This window comes from Balaenoptera acutorostrata, chromosome 2 (genome assembly GCF_949987535.1).
Source record: "Balaenoptera acutorostrata chromosome 2, mBalAcu1.1, whole genome shotgun sequence".
NCBI classification, from domain to species: Eukaryota; Metazoa; Chordata; class Mammalia; order Artiodactyla; family Balaenopteridae; genus Balaenoptera; species Balaenoptera acutorostrata.
Window position 1 is genome coordinate 31,907,454 of NC_080065.1, and position 22,922 is coordinate 31,930,375.

The 22,922-nt window shown below is 38.9% G+C and overlaps 1 protein-coding gene across 1 annotated transcript in view; it reads left to right on the forward strand.

Moving 5' to 3' along the window:
- The window catches only part of TTC23L (tetratricopeptide repeat domain 23 like), a 58,227-nt gene extending 35,640 nt beyond the window's left edge, over nt 1-22,587 (forward strand). Inside the window, exons 11-14 of the mRNA XM_057540345.1 lie at nt 4,716-4,843; nt 12,670-12,752; nt 21,281-21,456; nt 22,251-22,587. Of these exons, the coding sequence (XP_057396328.1) occupies nt 4,716-4,843; nt 12,670-12,752; nt 21,281-21,332 (263 nt within the window). The 3' untranslated portion in view covers nt 21,333-21,456; nt 22,251-22,587. The remainder of the gene's footprint in view (nt 1-4,715; nt 4,844-12,669; nt 12,753-21,280; nt 21,457-22,250) is intronic.
- Nucleotides 22,588-22,922: the final 335 nt, after the last annotated feature.

Sequence of the window (22,922 nt, forward strand, 5' to 3'; positions counted from 1 at the left end):
ATTTTAAGACTTCCTCTAAAGCAACAGTTAGCAAGAGTGGTATTGGTGAAGAGATAGACAGAAATCAGAATCATTGGAACACAAGGAGAGTCTAGAAATAGACTTAATTAATTAATGGCCAATTAATTTTTGACAAAGGTGCAAAAGCAATTCAATGTGTAAATGATAGTCTTTTCAGCAGATAGTATTGGAACAATTGGTATCCACACACCAAAAAAACCCCCCAAACACTCTCATATTGTACATAAACATTAACTCAAAATGAATCATTGTCCTAAATGTAAGAGCTAAAATTTACATTTACTTTACAATAATCAAGAAATAATATAAAACAGGAAAGATGCCAATTTTCTTCTATCAAATTGTCAACATTTTAAAAAGGGTAACATTTGTGATTGATGAGAACAATTTGATTACAAACTCCCTGAAGGGCAATTTGGCAGGATGTCACACATCTTACAACTATATATATTTTAAAACTGTAATGAGATCAAGCTTTCACCCATCCTATGTGAAAATTTTAAAAATTTGAAAATATCTGGCTTTTGCCAGACAGTGGGTAAACAGGTCTGCTCATTCATACCTGTTGGGAGTGATAGTGTAAATTGATATGAAATTGGGGAACCAATTTGATATATCTAGTAAAATTGAAAAGGAAACATGTATAAGGATGTTCACTGTGGCAGTATTTGTAATTGTGAAAAATTAGAAACAACCTTATCAATAAATGAAAGGAAAATTTGGTATATTAACTAGATAGAATCTTGTAGTGTTTAAAAGGGCTAGATTTTGGGAGTTCCCTGGTGGCCTAGTGGTTAGGATTCCAGGCTTTACTGCCACGGCCCGGGTTCAATCCCTGGTCGGGGAACTGAGATCTCGCAAGCCACGCAGCGTGGCTAAAATAAAATAAAATAAATAAAAGGACCAGATTTTATAAATAAAGAGAAGGTTACTTTTAAAAAACAGCATTAAGGAAAAAATAACTTGCATTTTTAGGACACAGAAAATACTACTGTTTATAGTTACATATATGTAAACATGAAAAATGAACTGCAAAGTAAGTAGAACTGCATCAAAATGTACATCAAAATGTAAACAGAGGCAGAGACTTCTGGCTGTGGCTTTGTAAAGAGGTCTGTATACACTCTCAACATACACAGCAAATGCACACACACACACACAAACTAAATAAAATGATCAAAAACACCCATTTCAGGGCACTGGAAATAGATAAGCAGCAAACAAGAGTGCAAATCATTCTCAAAAAACTGTTAGAGCTTTAGATAAAGAGAGAGTCTTTCTGGCATCTTGCGTGGGGCTGCTCCTATCCATCCACTGCCCCAGCTTAGTCCTTGACAATAGCAATTCTATCAGCATGGAGCTAGCCAAGAGAACCAGCAGCTTTGCTGGCAGAGGAGACCGCTGACTCAGTTTAGAGCAAGGGGCAAAACCCTACAGATTTATCAGATAAAAGTGGCCAACTTAGTAGGAAATGAATTGGGGATCGCCTGATATTCGTTAGCCTGAATTTGCTGTACTGGTTGGTGTCAGTCGCAGGCCAATCATAAATTTTAACCGGAGGAACCTTGAAATGAGAGAACCATAGAAAGGCTAGATGAGCTTTCCAACATCCCTGGCCAACTGGGAAACCACATACACATGCAGGGGACATTGGAGAGTCCAGCAGAAAGTAACAAGCAAAGGAGACTTGAAATGTGGCAGAGCTTTAAATGTACCCCCCAGTCTACATACAGATCACTCAACAGAGGATGAAAGACATAGACCACAGTGGCCATAACCAGGCTGGCCTTGGTGAGTGGGAGTCCAAGTTGTTGAGCCCACTCCTGGTACCAAAATCTGTGTTAGAGTTCTCCGGAGAAACATAACCAACAGTATATATAGATAGAGATATAAAAGAGGAGCTTTATTATAGAAATTGGCTCATACATGGTTATGGAGAATGAGAAGTACCACAATCTGCCATCTGCAAGCTGAAGAACCAGGAATGCTGGTGGTATAATTTAGTCTGAGTCTGAAGGCCTGAGAACCAGGGGAGCTGATGGTGTAAATCCCAGTCTGAGGCCAAAGGCCTGAGAACTGGGGGACGTGGGGGCCCACTGACATAAGTCTTGGCGCCCAAAGGCCCAAAGGGCAGGAGTAGATGGATTTCTCAACTCAAGAAAAGAAAGAGACAAATCGCTCTTCCTTTCCCCTTTTTTGATTCTATTCAGACCCTTAATGAATTGGATCATTCCTGCCTATGTTAGTAAGGGTAGATCTTCTTTACTCAGTATACTAATTTAAATGCTAATATCTTCCAGAAATATCTTCACAGACACAGCAGAAATTATTCTTTACCAGCCTATCTGGGATCCCTTAGCACAGTCAAGTTGACACACAAAATTAACCATTGTAAGTACATATTTGGGGGCAGGGTTATATTGGAAATCTCTGTATTTTCCACTCAATTTTGCTGTTAATGTAAAACTGCTCTAAAAAGTCTGTTAATCAAAAACAAAAACAAAAAACAAACGCACACAAAAATAACACCAGAGCAAAGACATTAGCCTCCAAGCTCCATGGGGGAGACAGATTCTGTAGTTTAAAAACAAAACAAAACAAAATCCCACAAAGATGTATCAGAATCTGTGATTGCTCCTATATATTATCTAAAATGTACAGTTGTCAGCAAAAAAGAGACAAGAATACAAGGAGGCAGGAACCTGTGACTCAGAAAAATTGACTCTAGGGAATTCCCTGGCGGTCCAGTGGTTAGGACCCCATTCTTTCACTGCTGAGGGCCTGGGTTCAATTCCTGATCAGGGAACTAAGATCCCACAAGCTGAGCAGCACAGCCAAAGAAAAATAAAGAAATAAAAATAAAGAAAAGAAAAGAAAAAGGAAAAGAACTTGACTGTAAGTGGGCTGGATGTTGGATTTAGCAAAGGCTTCAAAGCAGCTATCATAAATATGTTCAAAGAATTAAAGGAAACTGTTCAAAGAATTAAAAGAAAATATTATGAAAATTACTTAGTAAATAGGAAATCTCAATAGAGAAATATAAACTACTTTAAAAAAACAGCTAAAATGGAAATTCTAGAGTTTTAAAATATAGTAACTGAATGAAAAATGTGTTAATGATCACATCAGATCTGAGATAGCAGAAAAGATAGAGATAGCTCAAAAGTAAGTCACTAGAGATGATCCAATCCAAAGAACAGAGATAGGAGATACTGAAGAGAAATGAACAGAGCATAAGAGATCTGTGGGACAATAGCAGATGTACCCACACTCACGTAATGAGAGCTGCATAAGGAGAGGAGAAAGAATGAGGCAGAAAAGCATCTAAAGAAATAATGGCCCCAGAGTTCCCAAATTTGATAAAAATGTTATCCAAAGATTCAAAAGTCTCAGTGCCAAGTAAGGTAAGCACAAAGAAAACCATAATTAGACACAAAGTCAAATTGCTGAATGACAAAGAGAAAATCTTAAAAGCAGCAGTGGAAAAAGAACTCTGTACAGGGGAACAACAGTAGGATTAATGGTTTATTTTTCATCAGATAAATGAAGGCTAGAAGGCAGTGGAATAATATGTTCAAAATACTGCAATAGAATTCAACCAAGAATTGTACATCCAGCAGAACTATCCTTCAAAAATGAAGGTGAAATAAAGATATTTCCTGATTAACAAAAACAGGGTTTGTTGGTAGCAGTCTTGCCCTAAAAGAAATACTAAAGGAAATCATTAGGCTGAAAGAAAATGACAGCAGATGGTAACTCAAATCCACAGAAAGGAATGGAATTGGAACTGATAAGTATGTGGATAAACATAGTAGACTGTATGCACATACACAAATATTCACCAACTTGTGAATGTGTAAACAAAATGTGATATATCCATATGATAGAAAACTACTCATCAGTAAAAAGGAGTAAAGTACTAATTCATGCAACAACATGGATGAACCTCAAAAACAGTATGCTACATGAAAGAATCCAGCCTGAAAAGACTATATATTGTGTGATCACATCATGTATCATGATTATATAACTATATAAATTTACTAAAACCTTATCAGACTGTATAATTATAATGGGTGAATGTGTGGTATACAAATTATACCTTAATACAGTGGTTAAAAAAAATGTTAGTGGGCTGTTCCTGAGTGATGTGTATGGAGATAATGTTCATTTTCTTTTTGCTTCTCTGCATTTTCTAGATTGATTACATAAACATCTATTATGTTTGGAAAAAAAGACAACATTAGAAGTAAATTTTTAAACAATAACAACTGTATATTTAAAGTTCTTTGAAAATCAAAACTCACCCTCTCTCTCCACACACACATACACTGAACAGAAACCCCAGTAAGCAGTAATCTCCATCAGATTTTAATTTAGCTAAAAACATAGTCTTGCGTTGCACTTGGGAGTTTAATATGATGGTTATTTTAGGTCTCAGGATAAGAGTGTTCAGACATAAGCTTTCTTTTCCTACAGAAAGTCCATGCATTTCATCAAGAGAATAAAATCAGAACATCATCTGATATGCCATCAAATTATATCTCAGACTTTTTGAGGCTTTTATGAGTGCTGGAAAGAGGACAGGCATGGGCTTTAAGCATGCAATTGTCTAATTAATTTAGCTAAAGCTGAAATTAGACACTTGTAAAGGCTAGCATATTGCCTTAAATAATTGTTTCCCTTTTTTGCAGATGCTGTTGAGATATATTTTATAAAAAGCATCACTGCATATCAAACAACATTGGGCCCAGAGGATTATGAAACACTGACGACCATTGAAGAATTTTGCAAATGGCTTGTGCAAAATGGGGAAAAACAGGTAAATGTTATCAACTCATAAATGTAATTGCTAGATTGTTTATTAGATTGGGACAGCCTTTTTCATCTCGTAATTCCGAAACTGGAGCTCAGAGAAGGCTCAGGTAAAGCCAGCAGTAAAAATAGGGCTGGTGCAGCTTGCAATATTAGTAAAGAAAAAAAAGTATTTTTCTTGTATCTTGAAACATGAGGTCCTTCAAATCCTGGACACATATAATCTCTGGTCCTGTAAATTTAATATTTTAAGTCAAATTTGGCTTTTATCTTTGGATATAGCTGATAGTTTCTTTTACTCTTGATATATTATTTCCTTCTCAGTTTCCGGTCTTCAATTCTTTATTAATCAAACTTTTGTTTTCACATTAAAAAAACAGTTATAGAAAATGCTTTTGATTGCTGACCTTTTACTTAGAAGTCCCATGAGTCTAAACTGTTACTCAAAAACTCAAATACTTTATGTACTGAGTTCAGCATGAAAGCAGTGAAGACCTTTATTCGTCATGAGATCCCATGTGACTTTGACCTGACCAAGCCAACTTTATTCTTCCTCAGGCATGTGAGAAACAGGTGTGGATCTGACATGGTCTTGTTGGCCATGTGACAACCAGTTTAAGAGTAAGTTTCTAGGCACTTAATAAGTATGAATTTTTTTTCAAGGAATGAAGAAAAAGCTTCTTTTATTCCACATTTGAACATTTTTATAAATGATGACATTTTCTTTAGTTCTATTTTAATTGCCACTTGTAGAGGCAAAAAACCTTGTGGTGGTTTGTGACTTTTTTTTTTTTTTTACAGTGGCTGCAATATTTTTTGTTGGTTCCAAAGATTAATGTAAAGCCACAGATTGACCTAATATTTTAATTTAGTTTCCAAGAAAGTACTTGGCCAGAATCTCATAGCTTATCCTTGTTATGTTCTGATACAGTGAACATCTTGACTTTGTGATAAGGCACCAGTACCAATGCCTGACAGCTGTCAGCTTCTAACCAAGTGTACCAAGCTCCTAGACAGAGATGCAAAAGTGTCTTGAGTGCCAGGTGGCTCTGAATCTAAACCACAAGCAGGACTGTGGACAGGTCACCTTTTCTACTAGGAAACAAGCTCCATGAGGACAAGGGTTTTGTCTGTTTTGTTCACTGCAGTGTCCCTAGTGTCTGAAACAGTAACTGGCACATAGTAGGTGCTCAATAACTATTGAGTTACTTTGCTGAATTTTATAACACATTTCCTGTGGGATAATTCCATTTTAAAAGGAGCTTTTTCTCCCAACCTCAAGCCTGAGATGAGACTCTCAGCCTGTTCTAGAGGACCATAACAGAAACTCAGATGATTTGGGAATTGTGTTCCCATGAAATATAACATTTTTTTTCAAACAGGGGTTTAATCTGCCACGGATAAAAAATAAACAGGATCCATTGGCCAGAACTGCCGTCTTCCAGGAATTCCTTAAAACGATGAACACAAGGGAAAGATGAGAGGCATCCACTATATGTTCTCTAGGCCTTTTAGAAAACATGGAGTTATTTCTTTGGCCACATCCTTGGGGATCTACAGGAAAGGTAATCTTGTATACAGTAAGGGAATGGGCATTGTTCAAAAAGGAATGCCCAGAAATGTTACCATGGCAAAATTGGAAGAGTCTACAATGTTACCCAGCTTGCTGTTGGCATTGTTATAAACAAACAAGTTAAGGGTAATCCTCTTGCCAAGAGGATTAATGTACATATTGAGCATATTAAGCACTCTAAGGGCCAGGATAAATTCCTGAAATGCATGAAAGAAATGCATGAAAGATCAGAAAAAGAAGGAAGCCAAAGAGAAAGTTACACGGATTCAACTGAAGAGCCAGCCTACTCTACCCAGAGAAGCACACTTTGTGAGAACCAGGAGCCTGAGCTACTGGAATCAGTCCCAATGAATAGCTAGACTAAATAAGAACAACAGAGAGAAGACTCAAATAAATAAAATCAGAAATGAAAGAAGAAACATTACAACTGATGCCACAGAAATTAAAAGGATTACAAGAGACTACTATGAACAATTACATTCCAACAACTTGGATAACCTAGAAGAAATGGGTAAATTCCTAGAAACATACAACCTGCTAAGACTGAACCATGAAGAAACAGAAAATCTGAATAGAACTTTAACTAGTAAGGAGTTCAAATGTGCCAACAAGAAAAGTCCAAGATTAAATGGCTTCACTGGTGAATTCTATGAAACATTTAAAGAAAAATTAACTCCAGTCCTCCTCAAACTCTTCCCAAAAAATTGAAGAGGAAGGAATGCTTCCAAACTCATTTCATGAGGCCAGCATTACCTTGATACCAAAGCTAGGAAAAGACTACAAGAAAAGAAAACTACAGGACAATATCCTTGATGAATATAGATGCAAAAATTTCAACAAAATACTAGCAAACTGAATTCACCAGCATATTATAATGACCACACACCATGACCAAGTGGAATTTATCCCTAGGATGCAAGAATGGTTCAACACATGAAATACAATCAATGTGATACACTACATTATCAGAATGAAGGATAAAAATCACATAATCATTGCAAGAATACAGAAAAAATGTTTGACAAAATTCAGCATCTTTTTATGATAAAAACATTCAACAAACTAGGAATAACAAAGGTCATATATGAAAAGCTCACAGGTAACATCATACTCAGTGATGAAAAATTGAAAGCATTTTTTTTCTAAGATCGATAACAGGACAAGGATGCCTACTCTTGCCCACTTCTATTCAATATAGTCCTGGAAGTACTAGCCAGAGCAATTAGGCCAGCAAAAGAAATAAAAGTCATCCAAATTGGAAAGAAAGAAGTGAATTATTTCTATTTGCAGATTATATGATCTTATATTCTTATATGCAGAAAACCCTAAGGATTTCACACACACACACACACACACACACACACACACACACACACGAACTGTTAGAACTAATAAATCACAGGATATAAAAAAATTTCAGGATACAAAATCAACATACAAAAATCTGCTGTGTTTCTATACACCAACAGTGAACAATCTGAAAAAGAAATTAAGAAAACACTCCCATCTACAAAAGTATCAAAAAGAATAAAATACTTAGGAATAAACTTAACCAAGGAGGTGAAAGACTTGTACACTGAAAAAATAGGAAAATCTACTTACATGCATGTCTTCCTATTCTGAAAAATGCAAAGATAATATAGAGCCTTGAGACTCCTAAATTATTGGCAATGTTTCCTGGAAAGCAACAACTGACATCCTTTTTATGTTTGTTCTGACATGCCGTATACCAGGATGTTGATTACATGTTCAACCCCGTTCCAAAGAAATGTCCTATTTATAAATGTCAACATAGTTAACACAGGCAGAGGGTGCCGTGCCATTGTTGAGGGCGCCTCACTTCCCATTGGAAATCCAATGAGTACAAGCCATGTTGTTCTATAAATAACTTCCAATGTATACTTAAGTTTCCTCTGAATCATATGCTGTATAGTAAGTAGTTAAGAGTGAGAGTCGAGCTGAAAGACAACTGGCCTGGACTTAAAAAAAAAAAAAGCCCATATTATGAAAGGACAGAACTGCTACAGATTAAAGAAGACTAAAGGATTGTGAAAACTAAATGCAATATGTGATTCTTCATTGGATATTAGATTTTTAAAGTTATAAAGAACATGATTGGACCATTGGGAAATTTGAATACAGAGCATATATTAATATTATATCAATGTAAAAAATTTTGAGAGTGATAATGTTATTATAGTTATGTAGGAAAATGTTCTTGTTCTAAGAAGATACATGCTTAAGTATTTAGGGGTAAAGTATCTTAAGTACAACTTATTTTCAACAAAAATATATATGTGTATGTATATATGTATATAAAAATGTTATCTATTACATATACATATAATTTTTTAAAGAGAAAGCAAATGTGGCAAAATGATAGCCAATTGGTGAATCTAGGTTAAAATATTATGTGTATTCATTCTACTATTCTTTCAGTTTTTCTGAAGGTTTGAAAAGCTCATGGAATACAACCAGCGTGCTCCTTCAGAATTACCAGGTGAATTAAAAATATGTACATATTTTTTTATCCCCTAGGAGGCTTACAGACTGCTAAAGGCTTTATTGAAGTCTCAGGTCATCAGCTATGGTGACTGTAGTAAAAAAGTGGCTGAAACTTTTTATAACATGGGCAGGATCTGCTTTACCAAAGGAGAGCTCAGAAAGGCAATTCAGCTGCTAAGGAAGGTGAATACTGGCTGGTTTTTTACATTTGCTCCCAGGCCTGTAAGCAAAATGTGAGGGGAGATGTGTGTGTGTGTGTGTGTGTGTGTGTGTGTGTGTGTGTTTTCCCTTCCCTTCCCTCTCTCTCTCCTTCCTTTTTTTTCTTCCTTCTCTTTTTCTTTCTTTCTTTTTTTTTTTTTTTAAAGTAAAGTATTCTCTTTTTGAAAATTCTTCACATTCTTAGATGTGCTAAGGGAGAATATGACTACAGAAACTTTTGTTGTGTCTGTGCCTGGACCAGAGTTTTAGAAGAGTAATACCCTAATCCTGGAAACTTGGTATGGCAGTAGCAGAATCTTGTGAAAGCACCAAAGGTTGTGTTGGAATAAGGAACACCTTGTCTAGCCATCATTACCCGAGCACTGATTCCCCTTCCAGGGAGCTCAGACAACCCTGGAAGTTCATTGCCTAGTAGTAGGATGTGGCAAGAGGTGTGACTAACAGTTGTTCAGCCAGTCAGCATACTAACAGCCCAAGCTAAAGACTAGGTAAGATCGGTAGTGATGTCTCTACATAAAACCCAAATTAGTTCAATGTCAGAGGAAAAGTTGGTAAAGATCAACTGATATTCAAGAGGGCAGAGTCAAAAGCAATCCACACATGGGAATTCCCTGGTGGTCCAGTGGTTAGGACTCTGTGATTTCACTCCAGGGGCCCCAGGTTCAGTCCCTGGTTAGGGAACTATGATCCCGCAAGCTGTGCAGTGTGGCCAAAAAAAAAAAAAAAAAGCAATACACACACACACATATCGGCAGGTGTGGAGATATTTTATATCATTTCAGGTTAACTTAATGTAATAAGTATGAAAATAGTAAATAACAGAAGAAAGGGGACTTCATTTTGAAGATTCAGAGAAAAAGAAAACCCTACGAAAATAAGTTATAAGGATCAGAATAGCTTCTTCAAGGGAAGCATAAACACATGGATGGCAGCTATGTAATGGGATTATAAACCTGTAAGGAGAGAAAACTTTAAAATGAAAGGATGACAGTTTGAGGCCAAAAGATGAGATGAGATTAAAATGCTAAGGCTGAATTAAGAAGGAATTTCAGGGAAACAGAGAATTCCCTTGTGGTCCAATGGTTAGGACTCCATGCTTTCACTGTTGGGGCCTGGGTTTGATCCCTGGTCAGGGAACTAAGATCTCACAAGCCACGCAGCATGGCCAAGAAAAAAAAAAGAAAGAAAGAAAAAGAAAAAAAAGAAGGAATTTATTTCAGGGAAACAAGAAATTTAAAAAATTCAAATCCACATTGAAAATAGGGAAGAGCATCTTAACATGCTGTAATGATGTTGAACAATATTTCCTCAATCTAGAATTGCAAGAGTCAGTAAAAAACAAAACAAAAATGAAACAGAAAACAGACTCCTGAGTCCCACCTCAGACCATCAAATCAGATGTTCTTAGTGTCCAGATGACACTGTGTCCAGAATCTGCATTTTTAATACTTCTAGAGGTGTAATGTCCTGTCAGTTTTAAGAAACAGTGATTTATATGACAAATTTGAAAAGCTTTCCTATAATGCAGAGGACAAGGAAGAATGTATATAATGAGAAAGTAGCTGATGTGGAGGACAAAGTAGAGATTCAGCCAAAGAATTCTATGTTTTTCTGAAGAGGAACTATAATACTTGGAATAGAAACAGTAATCAAGGAAATCATTGGAGATAACTTTCCTGAAATGAAAAAAGACCCCAGCATATACACTGTAAGGGCTTACCATGTTCCATACAAAGTCAATGAAAGAGAGCCCCATCTGGATTTTACCAGCAATGAGTGTTTTTTTTTTATTTTAATTATTTATTTATTTATTTTTGGCTGTGTTGGGTCTGCGTTTCTGTGCAAGGGCTTTTCTCTAGTTGCGGCAAGCGGGGGCCACTTTTCATCGCGGTGCGCAGGCCTCTCACTATCGCGGCCTCTCTTGTTGCGGAGCACAGGCTCCAGACGCGCAGGCTCAGTAATTGTGACTCACGGGCCTAGTTGCTCCGCGGCATGTGGGATCCTCCCAGACCAGGGCTCGAACCCGTGTGCCCTGCATTGGCAGGCAGATTCTCAACCACTGCGCCACCAGGGAAGCCCAACCAGCAATGAATGTTTGATGGCATGTCTACATCCTCCATCTGGAGTAGGGATTCAACGTGAATCTTTGTTTGGATGCCAGACATTGTGTATTTTACCTTGTTGGTGTTGGATATTTTTGTATTTCTGTAAGTATTCTTGAACTTTGTTCTGGAAATCAGTTAAATTACTTTGTTGTGGAATTCAGCTAAATTACATTTTGGTCCTTTTAGGTCCTACTTTTAAGATTGGTTAGATGGGAGTAGGGCTGCGTTTAGTCAAGGGCTAATTAACCCCCATTACTAAAGCAAAAGCCTCAGTACCGCTGAGTAGCCCACCCAATGCTCCATGACAATGAGTCTTTCCAGTTTGGCCGATGTGAAGAGGCCACTGTACCTGGCCCTGTATAAACACAGGGCACTGTTCCCTCCAGTACCTTCAGATGATTCTTTTCTCAAGCCTTGGGCAGTTTTTATGGCTCTGTGTTAATCAGTACTCTGCTGAATACAGTTGTCCCTCGGTATCCATGGGGGATTGGTTCTAGGACTTCCCACCTGTCCCCCTCACCAACACCAAAATCTACAGATGCTCAAGTCCCTAGTATAAAATGTTGTAGTACGGTCGGCCCTCTGTATCTGCAGGTTCCCAGACTGAGGGCCAACCGCACTTGAAGGGGACACACTGCAGATACAGATATTCTTATTCTCTTTCTATGCAGCTGTCTGTCCTCTGTTACTCTGCCCTGAGAGTCTCCTGAGACTCTCAGCTCCATATCCTCAATTCAGGGCGTCTGCTGAGCTCCACTTCCCTGCATCACAGCCTGGAGATGGTCTCAAAGCAGTAATCTGGGGCAATCATAGCGTTTATTTCACTTGCTTTCCCTCTCTCAGGGAACACTGTCCTTTGTTGCCTAATGTTCATTGTCTTGAAGATTGTTCCAAATATATTTCGTCTACTTTTTCTTTTCTGGTTGTTTCACGTGGGAGGGCAAATCTGGTGCCTATAATTCCATCTTGATTGGATAGAGAGGTCAGCAATAAAATTTACAATGGAAAACTGCCTAAGAGTAAAGTTATGTAGCTTGAGAATGCAATGCAAGTTTGGGACACGTACACTGATTTCATTTATATCTACCCATTTGATTACAGCTATTTGGAAAATCCTGGTGGAAACCACCGCAGGTTTTAGGTAGGCATGCTGTCAATTTTCAGGCCTGTTACTTTGGTTTTCCACAGCCACATATGGTAGTGGAAGCTTCAGTGAAGTGGAATGATACGGGTACAGCACTAGGGGGACAGAGCCTTCGATTCAGACTCCTTCCTCCTTGGAAGGGAACCAGGAGGATGTGTAGTAGAGGCATCTGAAATGTAAACCTGTGACATCTCAGTTCCACTGGTGCTCTCCTGAGTCTGGTTTATAATGAAGGTGCTTGTTATTTGAGTCTCTTTAAACTGTTATGCTTCTCACCTCGCCTACAGTGTCTGATGATTCAAATCCTCATATATGGACATGAGCACTGTAAAAGCAGAGACACAGAAAACCTCCTTACCCTAATGCAGAGGTAAGTTCTGACCCTGATCATCAACCAGGTCTTCAGTGTGGATATATGGATAGCTTGGCCTCACCCAGATTCATTCATTTAGGGGTGATTCACCTGTTATTCTTGTTAGTAAGGCAAAATGCCAACCTGTACTATGGATCTGGCCAAATCCTAAACTGGAGGTACCTAGTCAATTTCTAGTAGTCTCTCAGAACCCTATGTTACAGGGGTCTGCTGCAATATTATTTAGTATTTATGTCTCTTTCAATGCTGAGCATTGTAACCAAGTCCTACAAGACTGTTTCAGCTAACAGCTTGTGGTAGATACAAATTGGGTTTATAACAAAGCAAGTGAAGGAATTCCCTGGCGGTCCAGTGGTTAGGACTCCATGCGTTCACTGGTGAGAGCCTGGGTTCCATCCCTGGTGGGGGAACTAAGATCCCACAAGCCGGGGGCACAGCCAGAAAAAAAAGTAAGTGAATACATTAAACTTATCTTTCTTGCTAAACATACAAAATCTAAGTCCCCAAACATAAGGCAACTTTTGGGAGGAAACAGTTGTCTCCAAAGTTAAAAATAAAAGAGCCTCTTCAGAATCTTCTTTAAAAATGTTTAGAATTTCAGCCAAAGAGTGTTTTGTGTAGACCTGCCCCCTTCTTGACCCTTGGCATACCATTGCTGTTTGTTCATCTCAGAATGATATTGATCCTGAACTGTTCTCTTTTGTTGAGTGTATACTAAATCCCTAAAACTGAGCTAGATCCTATTCATAAAGTATTTAATTTTTACAAATACCCTACATGATAGCTCTAGTTTGACAGAAGGGGGCCTGATGTTCTATAAAAGAACATGCCTAAATTCACTTAAGTCTTGGAGGTTTGGACCCAAGCAAGTGTGACTCTAAAGGTCATGTGCTTTCCCCTTAGAGCCCTCTGACAAAGAGGGGTGTCATTATGGGGTGAGAGTTAGGACTCTGATTGCATTTCTCTGGAGGTGGCTCACAGTTAGTACTTTCTCACTACGCTGGCCGGGGTGGGGGGGACAAAATGAACACAGAGAATACATCAGCCCATCGTGTCCCCATCCACCTCAGTCAGAGCCACACCTACAGGAGGACCAACAGCAGACTGTCTCCTGCTTGATCTTACCCAGGAGAGAATGATGCCCACGGTAGGAGGGTATATGGGGAACTTTGCCTTCTGCCTGCTGGCATATATGAAAGTATGTTTTCTTAGTCAGTAACCATAACAGTATTAATAATAACGATGAGGTAGAACTTCTTCCAATCCCCTGATATTGTAACATACATATATTATTTCTGATTCATAAATAACCCTATTCGGTAGGTGGTTTTTTTTTTTTTTTAAATAAGCGGTACCTTATTTTATTTTATTTATTTATTTTTGGCTGTGTTGGGTCTTTGTTTCTGTGTGAGGGCTTTCTCTAGTTGTGGCAAGCGGGGGCCACTCTTCATTGCGGTGCGCGGGCCTCTCACTATCGCGGCCTCTCTTGTTGCGGAGCACAGGCTCCAGACGCGCAGGCTCAGTAGTTGTGGCTCACGGGCCCAGTTGCTCCGCGGCATGTGGGATCTTTCCAGACCAGGGCTCGAACCCGTGTCCCCTGCATTGGCAGGCAGATTCTCAACCACTGCACCACCAGGGAAGCCCCCGGTAGGTATTTTTTATCTTACATGTTCAGGTGATGAAACTTGAGACTCAGAAAGTTTGAATATCTTGTTTAAAATCATCTAGCTGGTAAGTGTGGTAGGATTTGAACCCAGGTCTGTCATAGTTCAAAAATACACTGCCTTTCACTACATTAATAGGGATTCTGACTTTTGAGGAATTTGAGACTGCATATGGGGACACCTGATCAGCAGGCAAGTCCCCAGAACCTCGTTTTACATACGGGGGAACTGAGGACAGATATGTTCAAGTTGAATTACCCAGGAGGAGGCGGAGCTGGGATGGGAACCCAGGTCTCTAACTCCAGAATGTGCTCTCCGTGGGCAATGTAGCTTACTCTCTGAAGGCAGGTTGTCCGGATTTTAATCAGGCTCTCTGACCTAGGTGAACTTCCTTGACCTCTCTCAGCACCTTTATTCATCAGTGAAATAACAGTACCTTCCTCAAAAAGTGGATTTTCTGAGAAATAATAAGATCACATATAATACAGCACTTAGATCAGGGCCTGACAGGTCTTAAGTACTCAATAAATGTTGGCATAAGAATAAGAAGAAGAAGAATTATCTTTCTGAGATGCTGGAGATAATAGGTCAGAATGTTTCGATAAGAAGCTTCTATATATCACGCTATTATTATTTTATATTAAGAGTGATGGGTAAAGAGTATATATTACTGGAGTCAGCCCTGTCATCTTAAACCTGCCTCTGCCACTTAATAAGTATATGACCTTGGAAAAATCACTTAACCTCTGAGCCTTGGTTTCTCCATCACTAAAATGCAAATAATAGCATATGACATGGAGTTGTGAGTTTTCAATAAAATAACATATATAACATGCATAGGCCAGTGCCTGGCAGAATATGTACTCAATGAATGTTAGCAAAACACATTTCCTTCCCCCTTCTTCTGCAGTACATGCCTTTTGCTTCCAGGGTAATAGGTCAGAATATTTGAAATCCTAATTGTGATTGATCGTTGGGCAGTATTAACAATATGTTTGTATGTTTGAGAATTAGATTGAGAATTTGAATCTTTGAACATATCTAAAGTACATTTTGTACACTGAAGGTAATAATAATGAAACTAAAAGTATAAAACATATAACTTCAGACAAGAAATGCATGTGTCCTCAAAACTGGAACAAAAGTTCTACTCAGCTTGTATTTAAAAAGAGAAACTTCAGAATAGCTATAGTGAATCCATTTCCTCAGTAGCTTGAAGTTGCTTTTCCCTTGAGTTTTTTTTTTTTACTGTTCCTGGTTCCTTGTCCATGATTTGAAAAGAATGATAGGAGGAGGAGAAATTAGGAAGCATTGGTATAACCCAATTCAGACCCCAGGTAGTATGAGTTTCTTTTGGTTCTCGGAGGCTAATTCTTCTCTCTGTAAATGACAATGAGACCTAGACCTACCAAGAAAGCACATGTAAGGGGAAAAGAAGAGTCTTTTGAAGGACTCTGCTGTAGCAGAAGTCCAGTCAGTAAGATGTGAGCCCTGAAACAAGCTCATATCTCATTCCTCAAGAATTGCTGAGCAAAGCCATAGGCGTGGCTGCCAAAGCCCAGATGTCAAACAACAACACCACCACCACCAAACAAAAAACCCCACAAAAAACCCAGTACAGGAATTGTTCTCTTGGCTTGAGCATCTTGCTGGAATAATCAATCCCAGATGTCCTGGAACTCTGCTAGTTTCCTGATGTGCTCTTGTGCTTTCTACCCCACCTCCTCTGGAAACCCAGTGACAACATTCACCGAACTTTCATTGCCAAGAGCCCAAATTCTTGGCTTTTGAAGCCTCTGCAAAGAAGTGAAAGCAGAACTGGCCCCATGAAATAGGAGTTGGTTTCCAAGGTTAAATGTTAGTTGCAAGGGCCTCAAATAAGATTTCAGTGTAAAGAAAAGGCACAGAAAATCTCAGATTTGGAAGTAAACTTTGAGATTGTTTAGTCTGACTTTTACCTAAGTCACAAATGGACTTCAGTTTTAATCATTTACATATCAACCTCCCTCTAAGCTCTAGAAATACTAAGATGTTTAAGATACAGTCCTTTCAAGAAAACAGACACACATGACCAGATTACAAGTTAGTCTGTAGTAAAGCTTTAATAGAAATATAAACAGAGGACAAGTAATAAATTGTAGGGCTGGAAATGTAGGTGGAGACAGTGTGTATGCAGCAGGCAGGTGGCTGGGTCTTCAAAGAAAAGTAAAACATCAACAGGTAGAAAAGCCAGAGGAGGGCATTTCAAGTAGCACAAACAACAGCATAGTGGCCTGGAGAGACTTGATATTTCTGAGGAGAAGCAAGTGGCCTTGAGTTGTTGTAGCTGGAGGTACCTGAGTAGGAACGTGCTGGAGATAAGTTTGGAAAGATAAATTGGGGTCAGATTACGGAATGTAAAACATAAATTATATAATATGGTCATTCAAAAGCATGAAGTAGAGCTTTGAAGACTCATGGAAAAATATCCCAGATATATTGTTAGAGGTAAAAACACACACACAAATAGATATTAGTATTATATATAGTATAACCCATAAATATACGTAACTATATAATTAAGGAGGGTAACAGTAATCTCTGGGGTATGGAATTATGGAGGACTTTCAACTTGTGTTGAAATAATGTATATTATTTGACTTTTTTTTTAAACAACAAATATGTATTATACCTCTGATAATAAAAAAGAATAAAATTTTAAAAAGAGTATCACATACATGTCAAATATTGAGACAATATAATGTAGTGTTAAGAGAATGGACTAGAGCCAGATGCCTGAGTTACAATCAGTTTATTTATTAGCTGGGTGAGCTTGTCACAAGTCACTTTATTTCTCAGTTTTCTCACCTATAAAATGGGGATAATAATACCTACTTCATAAATGAGTTAATGAGTTAATGTAAGTACAACTCCTCAGAAAGATGCCTGACACATAGTGTGTGCTAATTAGAGGTGATGATGATAATGATGACTAATAAGCAGCCATACAGGCAAACAGGAAATCATCACTGACATTAGAGTGAGCTGTACTGGTAGAACAGATTTTTAAGATTACTGTTTGTCCAGTACCTGTTTAAACACCTCCTCAAATCAGGAACTCACTCATTACCTGTCCAGGTGGCCCTTTCCATTACTGGACAGTTCTAACTGTTAGAATACAGTAGTCAAGGTCATGGACTTTAGAGTCAGACAGACCTGTGTCTGAATCCAGGCCCCTCTACTTTCTGTGTGCCGTAGGGCAAGTTATCCTAAGCCTCAGTTTTCTCTAATGAGGATTAGAATAGCATCTATAATATGGAGAGATAATAGAGAGTAAATGAGATTATTCACATAAAGCACTTCGCATGGTGTTTGGTATATGGTGAGTGCTCTATAAGTATTAGCTAGTGTTGCAGCTGTAGCCCGTCACCCAGACTTACCGGAAGTGTGACGGCACGGAACATGAGCCTCATCTTTGTCCTTGTTAGACACCTCTAGGACAGCTGCATGCAGAAAACTTATTTTGGTATAACTTTTGATAGGTCTTAAGCTGTAGGAGACAATAGAAGGAGCAAGGAAAACCATCCTTTTCTCTTTATAGGAGGGGGAAGAGGGAAGGTGCCTCAATGCCCATTAACCTGTTAGTGATCTACTGTCTTCTTGGTCATGTGAACAAAAATAGCCTTTTCTGGGCTGAGGGGATGGGGAGAGAAAGCCAAAGAAAAGCAGGGTGGAAAAGGAGGATTTGGGGTGATTATTTCCAGAGAGAACTGCAGTTAAGTAGGAGAACAGGTGATACACTCAGTAAATTTTGTGTCAGCCAAACCAGTCTTGGGCAAGACCTTAGTGATGAAATTTATGACCCATAAACTAGATTGTTTCCAGGCTGCTGCATTCATATTCTTTCCTATCACTAGTAAATATTCTAACACTGCCTCTACAAAATTAAAAGAGAAAATATTTGCCAAACCCTGGTGTGTGAGTGGGTGGGGAGCAAAATCTGCTCTAATATCCAGGTGCCAAGGGGCAGTGGCTTTTCCAAATCAGGATTCTAGGAATGGCTGGCAACACTGGGGCAGATAGAGAAGTGAACATTTCGGAGCATTTAGCTCCCCCCGCCCAGGGTCTCCCTGAAGGGGAACAGAGGCTGCTAAGCCACAAAGAGCCAGCTCAGGGTACCTGGTCTCTGGCAGAGCACTGGGGGAACTCTACAATCAACAGCCACTCCACCATGCCCGCAAAAACAGATTGACAGGAGGTATAGCGTGGAATAGGGCAAGGAGAACAAGTATATTTTACCTCCTGGGCCCACGCTGGTAGTGGTTTCCTGGAGTGATGCTTGAAGTTCCAGAGCAAAAGGCTGGGTTTGGTGGAGCCTGGTTTATTATTGTCTGTCATGGGGCATGGGTGGGGGAAGAGCTGCACTTCTGCCACAAATTTGCTATTCATGCCCAGTGAAAGAGCGGTATACCTTGAGTCAAGGCACCTTGTGTGTGAGTCCCAACTCTGCTATGAAATAGCAATGTAACCTTAAGTTGCTTAAACATTCTGAGCCTCACTTTCCTCAACAGTCCTTCAACAGATTTATCTGGTGAGCTCCTACTAAGTGCCAAGTGCAGTTAGAGCTGCAGGTGGTAATAAAATAAAATAAGATAAATAAAACACGGCCATTACTCTTAAGGAGACAACAATCTAGTGCAAGAGACAAACATGAAAAATAATGAAAATGTGAAATATAGATTCTCTAGTAGAAGTCTCAGTGCACTAAGAGCAGCAAGGAGAGACAGTCTAAGAAGGCTGGAGAAGACTTCATAGAGAGGGTTACATTTGAGTTGTTTCTTGAAGGGCGAGTAACAGTTCATCCAGAAGGAGAAGAGAAGACATTACAGGAAGAAGGTACTCTATATGCAAAAGCACAGAGGCATGACAGAGGGCAGTGTATGAAAGGATGGTAAGTTCTTCAAGGCAGCTGTACCGGGCAGCACTTCCTAAAGGGTATTTCAATGTTGATTCCAAGGGATGGAGGAAGAACGGCTCTGTGAAAGAACTCAGTTTAGGCGGAAACCAAACTGAATTAAACAAAGTGACACAGGTTTACTTCCTGAAGGACTTCTCAGAACTTTTGACATACTAAACTTCCCTACTGGCATGTTGGGAACGAATTAATTTTTAAAAAGCCACTGTATTTATATTTACCTGAATTCTTTTTAAAATGGTCAGTGATTTAAATTTTGGCAAATAAAACCTTATTTAGAGCCATAGAGAAAATATCTTAGGTCTGGTTTTATTTAAAGCAAAAGGTATGTAGAGCACTGTTTGAACTGAGGGTACAAGAATACTTGTGGAGTTTGGTAAAGGATTTGGGCCCCACTTTAGGACATAAGTTCTTTCTGAACAATGACTATCTCACCAATGAACTATTTTATCTGATCATAGAAACATGACTTCAACACATCCCTATGAACTAATTTTTCTTTATGATTCATGGTGGTTAAGAGCTCTAGCTCTGGAGACAGACAAGCCTGCTCAAATCCCAGAACCACCATTTTCTGGCTGTGTGTAATCCTGGTTTTCTCATCCATAGGATGGGGATGAGAATAGTACCTATCTCTTGGTGACGCTGCAAAAATGAGATAATGTATGTAAAGTGGTTATCATGTAATAAATAAGTTGTTTTCATATTAACTGAAACCTGGGCTTTGACTTCATTACCTTCTAGCTACACCATTGGCAATGAAGGAAAATGAGATAGGGGCTACTGACTGTGAAAAGCTACCACTACGCTGGTGTGGAAAACATTTTGCTGGTTAATATCTCAAAAGTGAGCTAGCGCTTAGCCCCTGGAAACATAATATCATAGACGAGGCAGTCCGATATAATTACTTATATGCAAAGACGATGATGATATGGAAGTCAGTGTTCTTTCAGTAACCAAAGATTTCAGGCAAGGGGAATTGTGCCACCTTGTGGTGGGAGAGCACTAGGCCCAAGGCTGATTTCTAGTTGCTGTGCCTAGCAGAGACCCCTCTCTGATCTTTGCCGACCCTTGATTTTATGAGACCCCTGGGCAATTGACTTAATTGGTGCCTATTTCTTCTTCAAATTTGGAATCACAGTATCTCTTGGTTTACTGACAAGGAAGTTAAAGTGCCAGATAGCTTTCTGTATTTTATATGGTCCAGTAGTAGAGAATGAATCAGTCTTCAGTGTGACGATTTGCATGTAAAAAAACCTCAAGTTGCTCATAAAATTTTGTAGCTCATATTTCTGTGGAACAAAATTTTTTTTTTTTTTTTCGAACAGGGGCTATGCAAACCACACTTGTTGCAGGCTTGTGGTCTAAATAGGAGGTAACTGAAGAACACTTAATAGAAACCGGGTTTCTGGATCAGTCTTTTGGACCAGATTATTTCTAACTCTTGCCCAACTTCTCCAGTATTAAGAAAACGGAGTATGGAAATCTTAATGGCTGGAAATGGGGATGAAAGATCCTCTTTTTAGCATTTAAGCGCCTCTGGGCTGTAAATCTCTGTGCTCAGAAGAAATCACCTGAAAATCATGAACACTATAAAAGGCCCTACATTACATAAAAATTTTCAGCTGTGATTAAAAGCAATCCATGTATCCTAGATATCCTTGACCTGCCATCTGAATCAAGCAAAAGGTTCCCTGTTCTTTAGGGAGAAGACCCAAGACTCTAGTACCATTTTGGAGGCCTATTATTAGCAGACTCAGCATTTAAGGGGGATGGTCACATGGTGAAATAGTTGCCTCAGACTGAGGTCAGCCTTCTAGGTCAATAAGGCAGTGATTGGTGCTAGCAGGAGGGAGAGAAGGCAAGAACCAAGAAAAATGCACAAATGGTTTTCTCCTTTGCTCTAGGTCTTCTGTAAACAGTAAAGAGAAAACCTCTACACAGGATAGCCAACAATAAAGCCAACCTTAATAACAAAAATTCTGGACCACAAAATATATTTACCAACACTGATAGCAGTGGCAAATCAAAAGCAGAACAAAGGACTCTGGAAAAAAAAAAGGTCCACTTAGCAGCATTACAGGTAAAGTACCCAAGAACCATTAGAAACCAGGATCCTGTAACTTGGGAGAAGAAATCTTTAGACACATGCTTTAAGTTAGTTTTTCATGTTACTAGGACTCATATTACCTTCCATTTCCCTTTTTCTAACTACTTTCATTCTTTTCAGTTCTTTTTAAGAAAATCCTGCAATACCTAAGTATTATAGTTCAAACATTTAAATATACTATTTGTAAGAATTTTTAGCCATAACCTGTTTGAGGTCATTAAAACTGCTTTGTGAGGAAATGTTTGATCTTCTGAAACACTGGCCTGATCTGGTTTACTGAAGTCAGGAAGGCCATTTTGATTCTTATAAATGAAAAAACCAGGGGTACGAAAAATTGATTTGTTCAAGGTCAATCTGGTGATTATAAAGCAGACTCTCTGAATCACAGATGATTACTCTTCCCATCCCACTACGCTGCCCCCACCAAACTGGATTAAAAAGGCTCGTTTTAGGAAAGGAATGCTCACCAAGGTTGTTAAAAAAAAATCCTGAGCCCCTGAACAAGTGTATGTCTAGGAAACAGGCAATCTCGAATCATATTCCTCTGTGTACCCAGGGACAAAGGAGAAATCAGATTCAAGTTTATATTATAAAAAGCTTTTATTTTTCCCTTTTCATTGCTCCTCAGTTACCTGAGCTGATTTAATAGAGCTCAAACACACGTGTATTTGGGGATCCGAATTTGTCTCTGACATCTCTGTCACTCACTCAGTGCTTCTAGAGCCACATCTTGGTTCTTCATTTAAGAAAGTATTTTTTCATTTCAGCCATTTGTCCAGCGTGTAAACCCTAGTAATCAGCCAGTACCCAAGGCATCAGCAGTGAGCAGCGTCCTGCTGCGGCAGGAGTACACATCCACCAGTTAGTTAATCCAGTGGCTCGTCCTTGAACTGCCAGGCTTCCTCCTTCCTGGCTGCTGCCGCTCGCCCTCAGCTGACTCCCAGAATGCTTTAAGCTTGGCACTCAGGACTGAGGTCTCAGGTTGCGGCCCTGGCTGAAGGCACCTATATTCCATTGACCTTCTCTGCAGTGCCTATGAACTGGTCACCCAGTCGGTCACTGCAGATTTTAGCCCTGTCTGGAGATGGGACTGCTGCTGTTCTTGCCCAGAATACTCTGAATTGACTAAGGCAGCCTCAGAAGAGTTGCTTCCATTTTCACATATCCAGCTGAAAATGGATTTTCAACATTAACTGTGATAAAAACGAAGTATCAGAAAGAAGTGGCCATTCAGACTCCATTTTGGGGTGGCACTAAATTAAAATTTTACTATTTTGTGAGACTCCAAAGTCTTAACATCTCCAAACTGACAAACCTATATACAGAAGAGCACAAAGTATAGCACTGTAAAATAAAATGTTATGGTGTAACCCTCTTGTTTCATTTGAAATTATTTTTAATATTTCCAGTTTTTCTTTATTGACAGTATAAAATTGCTA